This window comes from Trematomus bernacchii, unplaced genomic scaffold (genome assembly GCF_902827165.1).
Source record: "Trematomus bernacchii unplaced genomic scaffold, fTreBer1.1, whole genome shotgun sequence".
Lineage (NCBI taxonomy): Eukaryota > Metazoa > Chordata > Actinopteri > Perciformes > Nototheniidae > Trematomus > Trematomus bernacchii.
Genome location: NW_022987744.1, coordinates 232,108 through 251,533, shown reverse-complemented (window position 1 = coordinate 251,533; position 19,426 = coordinate 232,108). Strand labels below are relative to the sequence as shown.

General features: G+C 43.2%; 1 protein-coding gene across 2 annotated transcripts in view; it reads right to left on the bottom strand.

The window, feature by feature from the left end:
* LOC117496417 (zinc finger protein 609-like) overlaps window positions 1–19,426 on the bottom strand; it is a 56,082-nt gene that overhangs the window by 13,899 nt on the left and 22,757 nt on the right. For both annotated transcript variants that reach the window (XM_034148080.1, XM_034148079.1), the window contains exons 2-4: window positions 12,140–12,985; window positions 1,772–1,997; window positions 74–161 (exon numbers count right to left, since the gene is read on the bottom strand). In XM_034148080.1, coding sequence (XP_034003971.1) covers window positions 74–161; window positions 1,772–1,997; window positions 12,140–12,865 — 1,040 coding nt within the window. In that variant the 5' untranslated portion in view covers window positions 12,866–12,985. The remainder of the gene's footprint in view (window positions 1–73; window positions 162–1,771; window positions 1,998–12,139; window positions 12,986–19,426) is intronic.

Genomic DNA, 19,426 nt, shown 5'->3' with positions numbered 1-19,426 from the left:
TTGATCTGGATTCAGCGTTTGATCTGGATTCAGCGGTCTGCTGTTTTTATCGGAGATGTAATTGAGTGTGTACCTCGGGGGGGCCCAGTCATGTCTGGTGCAGTCCAGCAGGGTCCCGACGTACGTCTTGTTCCTCCAGGTGACGTTCACCACCAGCATGCCTAGAAAACACACAACCAGTTAGAATTAGGGCTGACCTCGAGAATTTCGAAAATTTGAGATTTTTCTAGTAGAGTCTATTCGGGGGATGAGTCGACACATCGTCATACGTTTATGATTATATGATATTATACCTTTTGGCTTCAAAAACCTGTTTCTGTTTCAAGGCTGAGGTATGAGTAACACCTGGTACGTCGTGCTACATATCCAATGTGATGCTACATATCCAATGTGATGCTACATATCCAATGTGATGCTACATATCCAATGTGATGCTACATATCCAATGTGATGCTACATTTCCAATGTGATGCTACATATCCAATGTGATGCTACATATCCAATGTGATGCTACATTTCCAATGTGATGCTACATATCCAATGTGATGCTACATTTCCAATGTGATGCTACATATCCAATGTGATGCTACATTTCCAATGTGATGCTACATATCCAATGTGATGCTACATATCCGCTACATATCCAATGTGATGCTACATTTCCAATGTGATGCTACATATCCAATGTGATGCTACATTTCCAATGTGATGCTACATATCCAATGTGATGCTACATTTCCAATGTGATGCTACATATCCAATGTGATGCTACATATCCAATGTGATGCTACATATCCAATGTGATGCTACATTATCCAATGTGATGCTACATATCCAATGTGATGCTACATTTCCAATGTGATGCTACATATCCAATGTGATGCTACATATCCAATGTGATGCTACATTTCCAATGTGATGCTACATTTCCAATGTGATGCTACATATCCAATGTGATGCTACATATCCAATGTGATGCTACATTTCCAATGTGATGCTACATTTCCAAGGAATAGTCCATAGCTCAAACGGGGAAGTCGTAGGCTAACGGAGAACGAACCACTTTTGAAGAATAGAGTTTGTCGGAATTTTACGAAATGTGGTATACCCATTGTTCTTAAGATTGTGAAGACATTTCCAATCGGCCTTTACTAGCCCCGCCCACCCAGAAGTCGGCCATTTTGGAAAAAGTGTAATTTTCCTGCGTTTTTTGCAAACTTTTACAAACTACTTGAAACTACTCGAATATAGTTGATCGGAATTTCACGAAATTTGGTATAGAATTACAATAAAATTGAAAAAGCCATATCGGTCGATCCCTACTTTAACCCATCCTAGTACCAGGAGTCTAGTACCAGGAGCAGTGGGCAGCTATTGTACAGCGCTCGGGGAGCAATGGGAGTGAGGGGGGAAGGGGGGTGTCCGGTGCCTTGCTCAAGGGCACCACGGCAGGGCAGGAGGTGAACTGGGACCTCTCCAAGTAGAAGTCCACACTCCATATTTAGGTCTGGTCGGGACTTGAACCGGCGACCCTACGGCTCACAGTCTAAGCCCCTACTGACTGAGCCACTGCCGGACAAATCTCTGAGTGAGTATCTCTCACCGTCCTCCGTCTCCTGCCACACGATGTTGACAAATGTTGTTATATATGTATAAATAAACTTTGATTTGATTAATATAATGTAAAGAAAGGTTGTCTCCTCCCACCGTCCTCTGTCTCCTGTCGTTTGTGATATTGGGCTGTATGTGATTTGATGAATAAAACTCTCACCGTCCTCCGTCTCCTGCCACACGATGCCCTCCAGGTTGACGCTGGTGCCTGGCTCACAGGGTCCCAGGCACTCGGGCTCCGTGGCGAGCGCGGCGTCGGCTGTGTTCACGGCCACCGAGCGCGTCCGGACCATCAGCTGCTCGCAGGGGGACGAGATGTCCCCGCCGGACCCCGAGACGAGGGGGTGGAGCGGAGGAGGAGCCGGCGTGGAGATCGGAGACTCCATCTGGAAGAGGGAAGGAACACAGAGGTTAAAACAACACATGAAACCACAACATAATGCAACAGGGAGACACAGTGAAAAAGGTCTTTATTAGTAGAAGAGACATGAAGAAGAGGGGACACATGTTGATGAAGAAGAGACATGAAGAAGAGGGGACACATGTTGATGTAGAAGAGACATGAAGAAGAGGGGACACATGTTGATGTAGAAGAGACATGAAGAAGAGGGGACACATGTTGATGTAGAAGAGACATGAAGAAGAGGGGACACATGTTGATGTAGAAGAGACATGAAGAAGAGGGGACACATGTTGATGTAGAAGAGACATGAAGAAGAGGGGACACATGTTGATGAAGAAGAGACATGAAGAAGAGGGGACACATGTTGATGTAGAAGAGACATGAAGAAGAGGGGACACATGTTGATGTAGAAGAGACATGAAGAAGAGGGGACACATGTTGATGTAGAAGAGACATGAAGAAGAGGGGACACATGTTGATGTAGAAGAGACATGAAGAAGAGGGGACACATGTTGATGTAGAAGAGACATGAAGAAGAGGGGACACATGTTGATGTAGAAGAGACATGAAGAAGAGGGGACACATTTTGATGAAGAAGTGGATTTTGCATAATAGGGGACCTTTAAATGAATGTCTGTATTTATGTACAATTTGCCAAGACTTAGAAGGAAAGTATGGAGTATGTAATGTATGGATGTGTGTGTGAGCAATACCGTGTAGATTTGAGTGGAGTGTAAACTGAGGCGGGTGTGATTTTTATGTACATCTCCATGTATGTTGTATATTTGTGGAATAAATAAAAAGTTCTAAAAAAAAGAACTCCTAACATACGGCCACACGACGCGCTCCAGTTTGACACATTTTGTTTGTGATATTGGGCTGTATAAATAAAGTTTGATTTGATTAATATAATGACTACTATCTACTTATTGATGGAACACACACACACACCTTGAAAAATAATATTTCTTCTGTTTGTAGCATTTAGAAAGGATTGGTTTTAAGTGAAGCTGATGCAGTTAATCTGGTCTGGATTAGAAACAGCAAAAGCTCCGGCAGGATTCTGGTTTTGAGTTTCAGCTTCTTCACATTTGAATGCACTTATTGTAAGTTGCTTTCAATAAGTGTCAGCTAAGTGAATGAAATGTAACACCTGAGGGCAGCAGAGAGCGTTCACAATAAGAGCTGACTCAAGAACCACTTAAGATAACACACACTCAGAGGCAAAGTAGCAGCAACAAACTTTCAGCAGTAACTTTTATTTGGTGTAAAAAATATCAGAAAAAAGTTAATTCCAGTCTATTTTTTTTGGACCAAAAATCTGGATATTTTTGCATGTAAAGGTAGTGAATGCAAAGAGAGGAAGAGGTTTGAAGCAAAGAACAGACAGGCTGACAATTACATTTTAATACTTTTGTAGCCGTGTAGCTTCGATCTATTTGATGACTTGGTTTTTCACAATGAGCACCAAGGAGGAAAGGTTTGACACCGCTCGATAACCTGCTTCCTCTAACAAAGTTATGGTTTTTATATGATTTCTATTTTCTGTTATGATGATGCCTGTATGATATGTTAACATCTGAATAGACAGACACCCCTTTATTTCTACACTGATGTCACCAGCGTTTTTCAGGGCATCTAACATATTTCCAACGTCGAAGCACAAAGACACTGACTCTGATACACATGCCATGTTGACACAGGCCCTCAGAGGACATTCTCCAATTACATTTGAGTGTGTAATATATCAGCAAGGGAAAGATGATGACGCAGAAAGAAGCGGCACTATTGAGTAGAACAAGCAGATTATTCAACTGATCGTTTCATTGTATTGACTACATAAACATAAAGTTTATGACCTTTAACGACAGCAGAGTTCTCCGACTCTGAACCAGTAGCTTTTTGTGCAACACCTCTCCTCAGGGGTTAATGTAATGCCAACATGCAGCAGCATGTGAATGCAACACTGATTAGTGGTTCACTTGGAAATCCCAGAAGATATCTGTGAACAAATGCTTCTGTTCATGGATAAAAAAATCTTGTGCTGTAAAAATCAAAGAACAGGATCATCATCTGAGCCACGTGTTGCTTTCATGGTTGGGAATAAAGAACCAAGTTCAAATTCCCTCAGACTCACTGCGTAAAACCCTACGTTAAAGTCTGCTTTAAACTCGACGTCACTACGTCAAACTCTGCATCACTGCGTTAAACTCTACGTCACTGCGTAAAACCCTACGTCACTGCGTAAAACCCTACGTCAAAGTCTGCTTCAAACTCTACGTTAAAGTCTGCTTTAAAGGGCCCATGTCATGCTTTTCCGGTTATTACCCGTCCCCTTGTGTTATGAAGGTTTTTATGCATGTAAACGGTGTGCAGAGTCAAAACCCTCAAAGTACACCCTGTAGCGAGTAAAACTCTAACACAGAAAAGACCTCCCCAACACGCCTCGTTGGAGATACGTCACTGTCCATTTGATTCTTCCGGGTACGGCATGATGTCATGCCGTACCCGGAACAAAATGGACCAATCCGTGGAGCCGTTACGTTACGTCCGCGGAGCCGTTACGTTAAGCCCCCGCTGATTGGTCCAAATTGACCAATCCACGGACTTCCTCACACACACATCTGTGTGCAGGGAGCAGGCAGCTGATTTCTCCTCCCTGGCTGCAGGCTGATAACAGACAGTTGGGATCGCGGCGAAATCCATCCTCTCCGCAGACCCATTCTCTCTGCAGACCCATTCTCTCCGCAGACCCATTCTCTCCGCAGACCCATTCTCTCCGCAGACCCATTCTCTCCGCAGACCCATTCACTCCGCAGACCCATTCTCTCCGCAGACCCATTCTCTCCGCAGACCTATTCTCTCTGCAGACCCATTCTCACAGCGTTTATCAACCTTTTTCTTACTCAATATCAAGCCACACTTATTGTTTTTACTTCGGCTGTGAGTTTGTGTGTGCTCAGGATGAGTTTGGCTGTGTTTAGCTATGTATCCTAAACAAGGAAACAACACCTCCACGGAGCTCAGCGCGATTCACAACGTCCCGACCAATCAGAGCACACTGTGCTCACAAGGAGGGTGGGGGCTGGAGCTATTGGAGCTACAACGAGCCGTTAAAGGCAGAGAGTGAAATTCAGTGAATACACGTAGTTTACAGAGATGCTGTTTGAGAAACCAATGTGAGTTTGGAGAAATGCTGTTTGAGAAACCAATGTGAGTTTGGAGAGATGCTGTTTGAGAAACCAATGTGAGTTTGGAGAGATGCTGTTTGAGAAACCAATGTGAGTTTGGAGAGATGCTGTTTGAGAAACCAATGTGAGTTTGGAGAGATGCTGAGAAACCAATGTGAGTTTGGAGAGATGCTGTATGAGAAACCAATGTGAGTTTGGAGAGATGCTGAGAAACCAATGTGAGTTTGGAGAGATGCTGTATGAGAAACCAATGTGAGTTTGGAGAGATGCTGTATGAGAAACCAATGTGAGTTTGGAGAGATGCTGTTTGAGAAACCAATGTGAGTTTGGAGAGATGCTGTTTGAGAAACCAATGTGAGTTTGGAGAGATGCTGTTTGAGAAACCAATGTGAGTTTGGAGAGATGCTGTTTGAGAAACCAATGTGAGTTTGGAGAGATGCTGAGAAACCAATGTGAGTTTGGAGAGATGCTGTATGAGAAACCAATGTGAGTTTACAGAGATGCTGTATGAGAAACCAATGTGAGTTTGGAGAGATGCTGTATGAGAAACCAATGTGAGTTTGGAGAGATGCTGTTTGAGAAACCAATGTGAGTTTACAGAGATGCTGTATGAGAAACCAATGTGAGTTTGGAGAGATGCTGTTTGAGAAACCAATGTGAGTTTGGAGAGATGCTGTATGAGAAACCAATGTGAGTTTGGAGAGATGCTGTATGAGAAACCAATGTGAGTTTGGAGAGATGCTGTATGAGAAACCAATGTGAGTTTGGAGAGATGCTGTATGAGAAACCAATGTGAGTTTGGAGAGATGCTGTTTGAGAAACCAATGTGAGTTTGGAGAGATGCTGTTTGAGAAACCAATGTGAGTTTGGAGAGATGCTGTATGAGAAACCAATGTGAGTTTGGAGAGATGCTGTATGAGAAACCAATGTGAGTTTGGAGAGATGCTGTATGAGAAACCAATGTGAGTTTGGAGAGATGCTGTTTGAGAAACCAATGTGAGTTTGGAGAGATGCTGTTTGAGAAACCAATGTGAGTTTGGAGAGATGCTGTTTGAGAAACCAATGTGAGTTTGGAGAGATGCTGTATGAGAAACCAATGTGAGTTTGGAGAGATGCTGTTTGAGAAACCAATGTGAGTTTGGAGAGATGCTGTATGAGAAACCAATGTGAGTTTGGAGAGATGCTGTATGAGAAACCAATGTGAGTTTGGAGAGATGCTGTTTGAGAAACCAATGTGAGTTTGGAGAGATGCTGTATGAGAAACCAATGTGAGTTTGGAGAGATGCTGTATGAGAAACCAATGTGAGTTTGGAGAGATGCTGTTGAGAAACCAATGTGAGTTTGGAGAGATGCTGTATGAGAAACCAATGTGAGTTTGGAGAGATGCTGTATGAGAAACCAATGTGAGTTTGGAGAGATGCTGTATGAGAAACCAATGTGAGTTTGGAGAGATGCTGTTTGAGAAACCAATGTGAGTTTGGAGAGATGCTGTATGAGAAACCAATGTGAGTTTGGAGAGATGCTGTTTGAGAAACCAATGTGAGTTTGGAGAGATGCTGTATGAGAAACCAATGTGAGTTTGGAGAGATGCTGTATGAGAAACCAATGTGAGTTTGGAGAGATGCTGTATGAGAAACCAATGTGAGTTTACAGAGATGCTGTATGAGAAACCAATGTGAGTTTGGAGAGATGCTGTTTGAGAAACCAATGTGAGTTTGGAGAGATGCTGTTTGAGAAACCAATGTGAGTTTGGAGAGATGCTGTATGAGAAACCAATGTGAGTTTGGAGAGATGCTGTTTGAGAAACCAATGTGAGTTTGCGTCAAACTCTGCATCACTGCCTCATACTCTCCGTAAAACTCTACGTCAAACTCTGCGTCACTGCGTCAAACTCTACGTCACTGCGTCAAACTCTGCGTCACTGCGTCAAACTCTACGCCACTGCATCAAACTCTACGTCACTGCGTCAAACTCTATGCCACTGGGTCAAACTCTACGTCACTGCGTCAAACTCTGCGTCACTGCGTCAAACTCTACGCCACTGCGTCAAACTCTGCGTCACTGCGTCAAACCACACGTCACAGCGTCAAACCACACGTCACAGCGTCAAACTCTGCGTCACCTCAAACTCTGCAACCTCCGAATATACGCCCCTAACCCTAAACCTGTGCAAAGCAAGGGAAGGCTGGTTAGAAACAAGGCTATCCAAAGTGTTTATCAAAAACAAAAGATAGCATTGCATGTGGAGACTTTTGTGTTGTTTATAAAGAGCTTTCTTTTGGCTTTATTGAACAGCACCAACTGATACGCAGAGAGGATAACACCCACATCCCTAGAAACTTTATAAAACAAGTTTCAATTGGTGAAATTAGAAAGTGATGAGAGCGTTTCGTCCCTGCATGTTTCACCTCGTTACAGGCCGAGAGCAGAAAGCCTTTGTGACGGCCAGGCGCTGCACGGTACTGGTTTAACAGCTGGTCAAAAGGAAGGGATCATGGTAGAGAAACAGCCTCTCAGTTCCTATAATTCCCCTATTTACGAATAAAAAACATGGGCGCTTTGAATGCTGGGAAACCACCTGAAGAGCCACCAACTCTCTCTCTCTCTCTCTCTCTCAGAGGGGGGAGGGGCTGTTTTACTGCCCTGCTATTGGCTGCAGAGTTTCAGCCTCGTTTGATGCAGAATGGGCTGGGAAACACCGACCCCCCGCTCTGCTCCTCCTCTCCATTCACTCAGAGGTATTCATTACAAAAACAAGCCACATTCCTCTCAAGGTCACTGGCTCGCTGTGAGGGATTAGTGATACAGATCAGCACTTCACAAACGGTGTTGGAGCTGAAGCTTGTTGAATGTGAGGTTATGTGAGGCTGCCACACTTCAAGAGATAAAAGTCTTTCATTTCTTTCTCTAAGAGTGGATTGAGTGACAGACACTGAGAAGAGATAACTGTCTTCATTAAAAAGTGAGAGACTGTTTACAAAATCCTGCAAGAATGAGTCCTAAAACCCTTAAAACTAGTTAGCAATCCCTGTTCCCTTGGTGTGGAAGTCAATGGTTTTCTGAATGTGTTTTTGGTTGTTAGCCTGAAATAATGTCTGTGGTCAACACGTAAAATACGTCAGCTAATACCCCACTGGTGAATTAAAAAATGGAGGTTGATAACAAGTGTCTAAATGAGACGACTAAACGTCATCACGGCCAACATTAGCCACCTTTAGCTTAGCGGTGGTGATGTGAAGTCATGTGACCGTGCTGTAGTTCCTTTATAGCCCAACATTAGCCTCCTTTAGCTTAGCGGTGGTGACGTGAAGTCATGTGACCGTGCTGTAGTTCCTTTATAGCCCAACATTAGCCATCTTTAGCTTAGCGGTGGTGACGTGAAGTCATGTGACCGTGCTGTAGTTCCTTTATAGCCCAACATTAGCCACCTTTAGCTTAGCGGTGGTGACGTGAAGTCATGTGACCGTGCTGTAGTTCCTTTATAGCCCAACATTAGCCTCCTTTAGCTTAGCGGTGGTGACGTGAAGTCATGTGACCGTGCTGTAGTTCCTTTATAGCCCAACATTAGCCTCCTTTAGCTTAGCGGTGGTGACGTGAAGTCATGTGACCGTGCTGTAGTTCCTTTATAGCCCAACATTAGCCACCTTTAGCTTAGCGGTGGTGACGTGAAGTCATGTGACCGTGCTGTAGTTCCTTTATAGCCCAACATTAGCCACCTTTAGCTTAGCGGTGGTGACGTGAAGCCATGTGACCGTGCTGTAGTTCCTTTATAGCCCAACATTAGCCTCCTTTAGCTTAGCGGTGGAGACGTGAAGTCATGTGACCGTGCTGTAGTTCCTTTATAGCCCAACATTAGCCTCCTTTAGCTTAGCGGTGGTGACGTGAAGTCATGTGACCGTGCTGTAGTTCCTTTATAGCCCAACATTAGCCTCCTTTAGCTTAGCGGTGGTGACGTGAAGTCATGTGACCGTGCTGTAGTTCCTTTATAGCCCAACATTAGCCTCCTTTAGCTTAGCGGTGGTGACGTGAAGTCATGTGACCGTGCTGTAGTTCCTTTATAGCCCAACATTAGCCACCTTTAGCTTAGCGGTGGTGACGTGAAGTCATGTGACCGTGCTGTAGTTCCTTTATAGCCCAACATTAGCCACCTTTAGCTTAGCGGTGGTGACGTGAAGTCATGTGACCGTGCTGTAGTTCCTTTATAGCCCAACATTAGCCTCCTTTAGCTTAGCGGTGGTGACGTGAAGTCATGTGACCGTGCTGTAGTTCCTTTAGAGCCCAACATTAGCCTCCTTTAGCTTAGCGGTGGTGACGTGAAGTCATGTGACCGTGCTGTAGTTCCTTTATAGCCCAACATTAGCCTCCTTTAGCTTAGCGGTGGTGACGTGAAGTCATGTGACCGTGCTGTTGTTCCTTTATAGCCCAACATTAGCCTCCTTTAGCTTAGCGGTGGTGACGTGAAGTCATGTGACTGTGCTGTAGTTCCTTTATAGCCCAACATTAGCCTCCTTTAGCTTAGCGGTGGTGATGAAATGATCTAGACATTGCTGCTGATGGACAGTAATCTTAGGCACCAGGATTATTGTGTGATTTTACATGTTGTTCTGTGTAAGATCAATTTTTTGTGTTATTGTATTAAAGCAGGGCTCGACATTATAAATGGCCCGCTGGCCCGGAAGCACTCTTTAGACCCCCCGGGCCAGCATAACGTACTTTCCACTTGCCTGCTCGGGCCATTAAAAATATTGCTTAAAAAATAAAACAGTAAGACTTAAATTCCCATGGTCCTTTGGTGTTGGTATTTTGACAAGCAATTTTGTTAAATTGTTTCGTTTATTAACGCTGCAACATAGCGTTTCGTTGGAGTTAAAGGAGAGTGACGGGGAGTAGGAGAAGAAGAGGGAGAGGAAGCCACACTGGCTTGATCGATGGAGTTGGCTTCAATATGATGATATAAACACGGTCTTTTGTCGGCTCTGTACATCAATGCTGACCTATGCTGACACGTAAGTGAAGAGTAGAAAATATAAAAGGTATTGGCTATAGGGAAATGTCCCAGCAGTTTAGGAGAATGAAGGTTCTAATCTATTAGCCATTACATGCTAACTCCTGATGACAGGAAGGCAGAAAGAGCATTATACTAACAATAATACTCATAGCAGAAATGTCACCCTCCTTTTTTTCTTTAACAATGACCACAATATAATAATTTTAATAAACCAAATATGAACAATTGAGGAAAATGAGGAAGAACTGATGATTCAGATGTTGTAGTTCAAGTAGTAATGTAGTTTGTGCATAAGTTACTATTGAACCATGTGTTCATTTTCTTCATTAGAGTCGATTTGTTTGGCGAATGCTCTTTGGCCAGTGATGATGAGAAGGGGCAGTAGCTTTTTACCCTTAATGTCTGCCCCTGATTAAAGCAATGTTGTGTCTCATTGATATTCATTAGATTCTTTTGTATTTAGTTATGAAATAGTGGACATTTTATTCATACACTTCATGAGACAAAGATGAAACGGCAATTTAAGGTTTTCATTGATTTAAACTAGTCAAATTAATCTGAGTTTCTTTTGGCTATGATAGGAATGAAATTCGCAAACTTTTAGTCTTCAAAACAAGGCAACAGAACAGGATGAATAAATATGATACAAAACGTGCAAGCATGTTTGACACGGGACCAAAGCTAGATGAAAAAGTACTTCTTTACAGTCAGTCTCTGTCTTTAGATAAAGAAACACACTTCTATCAGGAGTTGTGGGAAGTGCTGGTTAACACACACACACACTTTGAAGAGGCCTTCACAGGAAAGACCATGAAGATAAGAAGCACAAGGACACCTAGAAAACCACCAACATGTTTGAACTAAACTCCCTAAAAATCCATCAAAAACCCGAAGAACTTTCTCGATGACCTCCATCCAAAAATATTCACAACTCCCCCATCGACCCGTAGAAACCCTTGAAGACGACTTCCCTCCATGTTCCTGCTCAGAGGAATGTGAGAAATGAACAACAGGTGAGCTGGACTAACATCTGGGAAGGAGAGAGTCATTTCTCAGCCCCCATAAAAAAATGCTGAAAAGCTGCCGTGTCTTTGATCTGTTTTAAAACAACTTTATCTCTGTGTCTATTAATATTCTACCAAGAGGGTGAACACATAACTAGTACATACCAGTGATACTACACGGGTCTATTGCTGTACATTTTACATTTATATTCAATTTAATATTTAATAATCCATTCCTTACACATTTAAAGTCCAGTGTTTCCCACAGATCTGAAATATACTTAAATATACATTAACCTTTCTGTTGGTCGCTTGTTAGCAGACCCTTCACGCGATGGCAGAGCGAACAGGTACAGGCAGGGCCGGACCGAGATAATAATTCAGGCCGGAAATGATACCCCCAGCCAGGACACTACCAGTTTGTTTTGTGCCATTTTGCTGGATTTATTTGTGAATATTTACAGCGTTGCTGCCCATAGTGATAGCCCTATAGTTCAAATCTACTACCCACAAATAAACATTTGGACATGTCACACGGGTTACTATTTAAAGAAAATTGTAAATGTATTTAGGAACCTATCCGTGTGATTTTAAGTGGGGGTGGACTTCAAATCCTCTAGGGGGGTCCGGGTGCATGCTCCCCCAGCATACTTGCCAACCCTCCTGATTTCCGCGGGACACTCCCGATTTCATTGCTCAAAGACGCTTTACATAGAAACAGAAACAGTACAAAGAAAACTAAAAACTAAGTAGTCCTAATCCAAGTGCGAGTAGTGTGTGTGTGTGTGTGTCTGTGTCTGTGTGTCTGTCTGTCTGTCTGTCTGTCTGTCTGTGTGTGTGTGGGGGTTGTTGATGTACACACAGACAGTATTACAGCGAATATGAAACGACATAAATATATAAATAAATTAAATCCTCATACCTTCACTCCGCCCACTTTCTTCAGACTTCGACACTCCCCGTTGTCCACTTCCTCCTCCTGCTGCTGCTGCTGCTGCTGCTGCTGCTGCTGCTCTGTCGTCATGGCGACGGGCTGTCCAATCCCCGCCGAGTCCAGACTCACGTTCCCGATCTGCTGCTCGACGGCAGACAGATCCGGGATCAGTTGTCCCTCGAAGGAAAGTCCGCTGCGAGGGACTGGAACCTCCTTCTCTGCGTTGACAGAAACAACCACCGCCTCCATTTTCTCCTTCTTAGATTTCCCCGACACCCCGTCTTTGTCCTTTTTCACCGCGGGGGGTGTGCGGGAGGGTTTATTTGACTTGTCCGTTCCCTTCGTAGGGGTTGAGTTCTGCGGGGGAACCAGAACCTCCTTCTTGGCGTCTGGTCCCGGCGCCTTCACGCTGTCTTTAGAGTTTTTACTACGCTTTGATTTGGATTTGCTTTCTTTGCCCTGAGCGGCCGCGGCGGCTACCGGGCTAACAAACTTTATATTCTCCGGTAAAGTAGCCACGGCGCTTTGTGGGGGGGCCGCCATGCCTCCTCCCTCTTTACTACTCGACATTTCCAGTTTGTCCTTTTCCAAGTCGGCGTCCAGGTCGATTATTAGGTTTCCCACTCCGATATCCCACTCGTCGCCGCTGTCGTACGTGTCCACCGCGTTGGAGTCGAGTCCTTTCCCGCCTGCAGGGCCGCTGCTGAGGGACATCTTAGTGTGAGCGCCCCGGAGCTCCACAGGGGGGCCAGAGGAGGGCCGCGCTCCTCCCAGCCGCAGGACGCCTCCTCAGGGCTGGACCCGGCGCCGCCACCCTGCTCCCCACATCGCCTCCTACACACACACACACACACACACACACACACACACACACCAGGTCAGACAGTGGACAGACACTACAGCGGAGACAGAGCTTTGGTTATTACTCTTCAGAATCGGAAACATTTGACTTGACTAAAACTAAAACAAGACAGTTCTGTGTCTTATTCTGTCACCTGAGTTTCCCTCAGGCAATAAAGGTTCATCTTAACTTATCTCAATAGGCGCTTTCACACCGCAGTACTTTTCCCAGTATAGTTCCGATAGTTCTTGAAATGTTACGTTCACACCAAAAAAATCCGGAACTTAATTCATGAGAACCTTTCCCCCCCCTTTTCAGTCCCTGCTAGAGAGCAGGTACTTTCATGGGAGAAAACGGTTTCCATTTCTGATTGGCTGGACGGATTGCAAACCACGCCCCGTAAAACTCTGAAAAGTTTTGTGAAGTCGCCATTGTATTTGCTGGCATTAGCATTATTAGCATTAGCATTAGCCCAGCGCACAAACAGAGAGAGACTAACTTATGGCAACACAAACAAAAACATGGGAGCGGTGGCAGTAAAAAAAAAAAAACCCAAAGCAGAAGAAGAAGAAGTGACGTCAGCGGCTTCATTTGTCTAACCCTCCCCCAGGTACTTATTCCGGTGTGAACGCGATTTGCACTTAGTGCATCAGAACTAAAGAGTTCTGATGAACTAAGTAGTGGGAACTAAGTACGGCAAAGTACTTGGTGTGAAAGCACCTAATAACTAGTTAAAGGTAACTCCTTGAACTCTTGGTGCATTACTGCGTTTGAGGACCTGGAAAGGGTTATTAATAGGGATGTCCCGATCACCTTTTTTTGCTCCCGATCCGATTCCGATCATTTGATTTTGACAATCTGCCGATACCGATTTTTCCCGATCCGATCTTTATGCAATGCATTAAGAGAAAAAAAAGGTAACAGATAACGGCTGGTCATCCAACGCGATGAATTAAGCTATCTTGGCTGTTATTTTTTTGGCCTTTTCACTGTTCTGGGGTAGTTTCTCTTTCCTTTTAAAAGTCTCTGAAAGTGTCGGTTGTTTCAGTGCCGTTACCTGAGTGGCCGCTGTGTACTCCGTCGTGTTGTTGTTGGTGTTTGTTTCTCAGGTGGCGTATTAGATTGGTCGTGTTGAACGTAGCTCTGTTCTTTCCACCACGCGGAACCTCTGCCTTGCAAACATTGCATCTGGCTGTTACACTGCCTTCGCTTTCAATTTTATAATACTTCCAAACTCCTGACATTTTCTCTGTCCCGACTCCCGAGTCACCAGCTGAACGTAGCCTCTCGTTAGCTTACTGCTACTATTAGACACTGCGCCCACTCTGTTGCCAGATTTGAGAGAAATAAGCAACCAGGTATATGAAAACAAGCCCAAAAGAAGCAACACATACATGATGTTGTGTAATTTTAAACCAAAACTAAGGCCTCAGGATGACTTTAAGACGTGAACATGGTCATTTTTGTTTTGTAACATTAAATAAAAAATTAAAAAATAATTAAAAAAAAATTCCCGATCCCCGATTTTTTTCTCCCGATTCCGATCTTTTGAAAATCACGTGATCGGCTCCAATCCCCGATCACGTGATCGGATCGGGACATCTCTAGTTATTAACGCCTTTGTTACCTCGAGGTTGGACTACTGCAACGCTCTGTACGTGGGTATGGACCAGGCGTCAATTAGACGCCTGCAGCTAGTCCAGAACGCAGCTGCACGTCTACTCACTGGCCACAAAAAGCGTGACCACATCACCCCTATTCTGGCCTCACTGCACTGGCTTCCAGTTCGGTTCAGAATTGATTTTAAAATCCTTTTATTTGTTTTTAAAGCCCTAAATGGGCTGGCTCCGGCCTATATAGCTGAACTCCTCCAGCGCTACACCCCAGCCAGAGCTTTAAGGTCTGCTGACCAGCTGCTGCTGGTAGTGCCCAAGACCAGGCTCAAAACCAGAGGGCACCGAGCCTTCGCAGCAGCTGGCCCTAGGCTCTGGAACACTCTGCCCCTCCATGTGAGGTCGGCCCAGACCCTAGGGGTTTTTAAATCTAAACTAAAAACACACTTCTTCTCTCTGGCCTTCTAGTCAGAGCGGAGCACGACTCCTGACTTTTCCCTGTGTTTTATTTATTTATTTTTTTAAATATCTGTTGTAATTTATTGTCTTTTGTTGTGATTATAGAAATGTGTTTTTATGTGATTGTAGTTATTACATGTACAGTACTTTGGCCCGACCAAAAATCGCTTTTAAATGTGCTTTATAAATAAACCTTGATTTGATTTGATTTGATTTACTGCCTTTTATGGTAAATGGACTGTACTTATATCCAGTCTTTACGACCCCTCAAAGCTCTTAACATGCTACGAGTCCTTCACACCATCATTGGTTATTATAACAGGTTTATTACTAGGTCGACTTGGTGTCATGATGCATACATAAAAGTAAAACGAACATTAAAAACACAGATAGAAAACTATTTTAAGAAAACTATACAGACAGACCATTGGTTTACTATTCATACTATTACATGTTTATTCTTATTATCCCATGTGTACTATCTGAATGTCCCTACACGGGTCAATAGAAGTTCATCTTAACTTATCTTAATAACTAGTTCAAGTAAATGGTCTTTACTTCTACATCTCTTTATCGGGTCTTTATGAAAGCGCTGTACATGCTACATGTCATCATTCAGCCATTCGCACCTCATTCATGCAGAGCAATAACGTAGCTAACACTCACACACACACACTCACACACACTCACTCACACACCGTTGGTCATCGGGAGCAACTCAGGTTTTATCTTCAAATGCTTAATATCCCTAACATCTGTACAACCGCAGCTAAAAGTTCATGTCAGTAAAGTGTTTTTCACCATTTGAGCTTCCACTGGTGCATCGTGTTCACATAATGGTTTAACAACTTCCTATTTCCATTTGAATAAATCACACTGCCATGTTTGGATGGAAACAAGCATTCGGCACATTTAGGTTTTAGTGCATGTAAATGGGCTGCAAAGGCTAAAAATCCCTGTGAGGGAGTTTCTCTCCATGGAATGTTTTTCACAGGGAGCTTTCATCCATAAACAGCTGATCAGACTGAGATTTCCACAAATGTTATTCATGTCTTCTCTTTACTCAGAGACAAAGATCTGACTCATGCTGGGATGTTTTACAACAGCAATAAATCCATTCATAAAACTTTGAGTGATGCCATCTATGTTTATTTATCTCCATGTATTTACTTTTGTAAAACAATAATACATATACCGTTTGTGTGTTTGCTTCACATTTCTTACAGGCTGTTTTTTCCCCCAGTGTGGCGGGATCATTACCTAACACACCGCCTGCTCCATCGGCCAATCAGAAGCCTGCACCTGAGCAGCCAGATGGTCAGACAGGAGGGGGGATGGGGGGGGGGGGGGGGGTGTAATCCTGCAGCTAATTACACGACTTCAAAACACACCGACGACACGGAGACAACACTGACAACAGATCAGGACACACCCACCCACCCATCTGAAGTACAGATAACAGGGCAGTCTTACTTCAATGCTTCAGCGATAGATCCGTTACCTTAGCAACCTGCTCTCATACAGGAATAACTTGAAAATAAACTTTCATAACAGCGTTGTGATGCCAAACAGCGTCAATTCAGACTGACACACATTCACTTAAGGGGAACTGGGGATATGTATCAGCTGCTTGTGTGACAGTCAGACAGTGAATACTTTAGAGCCGTGTGAGCTAACCCGGAGCTAACGGGAGAATAAACTCCCGTGGAAGAGCAGCCGGCCAGCACTGCAGCGGTCGCTAAATGAAACACATTAATAAACAATGAACCACGGCACTCTGGAGAAAAGTATAAGGTTGGAGAAGTAAATATTTAATTTAATCTGGCTTCGTATGATTAAAAGCAACACGACCATGGACCCGACGCAGTCCCCCGTTGTTGTTGTTGTTAGCGCCGTAACGCCGTTGGGGAGAAAATCAGCGACGTAAAACGGTGACGTCATGACGCAGCCGCGGCAGTCGGGCTCTGAGCGGTGTGAACACAACGGGGGCTGAAAAGAAAAACCGGTTCCGAACCAGAAGAGCACAAGTGGAGCTAGAACGGGAACCGCGTTGGTGTGAAAGGGGCAAAGGGGCTGTTGTCCCTGCAGAGTAACTGGTGTGAGAGTCCCACGCTGAGCTGTGGCTCCAGCACAGGGACTGTAAGCTGCTGGTGTTAGACACACTGAGTGGATTAGCAGCAGACTGTGAGCTGCTCTCAGATCAGGCTTTCTGCTCAGCTGCCTCTAATGCCACCCTTAATTAAAGGCAGCGCGGAGCAGAGGAGCCTCTTTATATGGAAATGAGCCGGAGACGCTGAGACAAATCACCTCTGATGGAAACTTGGCCTGCAAGCTTCCACAACTCAGAGCAGCTCGTTCTGAGGCTGAAAACATGCACTACGTCCACCAGGAGGAGCACGTTGAGAGAGACATGTCCCTGGGAGGGGTTCATGAAGTATGCTGTCTTCTTCTTAACACACAGACACCTGCTGATTCAAAGGTAGAAGTACTCAGGTCTTGTACTTTAGTAAAAGTAGAAGTACTCAAGTCTTGTACTTTAGTAAAAGTAGAAGTACTCAGATCTTGTACTTGAGTAAAAGTAGAAGTACTCAGATCTTGTACTTGAGTAAAAGTAGAAGTGCTCAGATCTCGTACTTGAGTAAAACTAGAAGTACTCAGGTCTTGTACTTGAGTAAAAGTAGAAGTACTCAGATCTTGTACTTGAGTAAAAGTAGAAGTACTCAGATCTTGTACTTGAGTAAAAGTAGAAGTACTCAGATCTTGTACTTGAGTAAAAGTAGAAGTACTCAGATCTTGTACTTGAGTAACAGTAGAAGTACTCAGATCTTGTACTTGAGTAAAAGTAGAAGTACTCAGATCTTGTACTTGAGTAAAAGTAGAAGTACTCAGATCTTGTACTTGAGTAAAAGTAGAAGTACTCAGGTCTTGTACTTGAGTAAAAGTAGAAGTACTCAGATCTTGTACTTGAGTAAAAGTAGAAGTACTCAGATCTTGTACTTGAGTAAAAGTAGAAGTACTCAGGTCTTGTACTTGAGTAAAAGTAGAAGTACTCAGGTCTTGTACTTGAGTAAAAGTAGAAGTACTCAGATCTTGTACTTGAGTAACAGTAGAAGTACTCAGATCTTGTACTTGAGTAAAAGTAGAAGTACTCAGATCTTGTACTTGAGTAAAAGTAGAAGTACTCAGGTATTGTACTTGAGTAAAAGTAGAAGTACTCAGATCTTGTACTTGAGTAAAAGTAGAAGTACTCAGGTATTGTACTTGAGTAAAAGTAGAAGTACTCAGATCTTGTACTTGAGTAAAAGTAGAAGTACTCAGGTCTTGTACTTGAGTAAAAGTAGAAGTACTCAGGTCTTGTACTTGAGTAAAAGTAGAAGTACTCAGGTCTTGTACTTGAGTAAAAGTAGAAGTACTCAGGTCTTGTACTTGAGTAAAAGTAGAAGGACCAGAGTGTAGGAATACTCTGTTACAGTAAACGTCCTGCATTCAAATGTTACTCAAGTTAAAGTAGAAAAGTACTGACATGAGTTAGGGCTGCTCAATTAATCTTATTTTAATCGCAATTACTATTATGTCTTGCAACGATTACGAAAACAACGTAATCAAAATAAAACGATTATTTTTGTATTATTATTACTTTTTTTGGTTTTTCAGTTGAATTATACTTAAAGTTCAGGGTAATCAACTGTTAAAAACATACTGTTCACATTTTTTTCTCCAATAAATTGATGTTTTCAAAGTAAATGGATAAAAGTTTTTAATAATCGTGATATCAATTATTGACCCAAATAATCGAGATTATGATTTTTGCCATAATCGAGCAGCCCAACTATATGTTAAGGAGTGTTCAGGTTGTGGCAGTGCACTGCAACATGTTTGTTGATCTTGTTTATTGGTATTTATTGTTTTGATATTATTAATTTAAATGTAGATATGAATGTATAATTTATTTTATTTTATTTTGTATTGGTTTTTCAGTTGATTACCCTGAACGTATATTCAACAGTTAAAAAGTTCAAATTATTATTTGTATTTGTTTTAAAGTACAATAAATGGATGTTTTCAAAGTCAATGAATAATCGCAATTAATAATCGCAATTACAATTATTGACCCAAATAATCGAGATTATGATTTTTGCCATAATCGAGCAGCCCTAACACGAGTACTAAGTATATTTCAGGGTTTCCCACACATAGACTATACTTGGGCGGGCCGCCCAGGTATATTAACGGCCGCCCAGGTATATTTCGCGACCCATTTAGTTTTTTTTCTTTTCTTTTTCAATAATAATCTTTTTGTTGTTGTTCAGGAGTTGATCCCGCCCCTGCCCCTGCCCCCGCCTCGACGTAAGCGTGACGTAT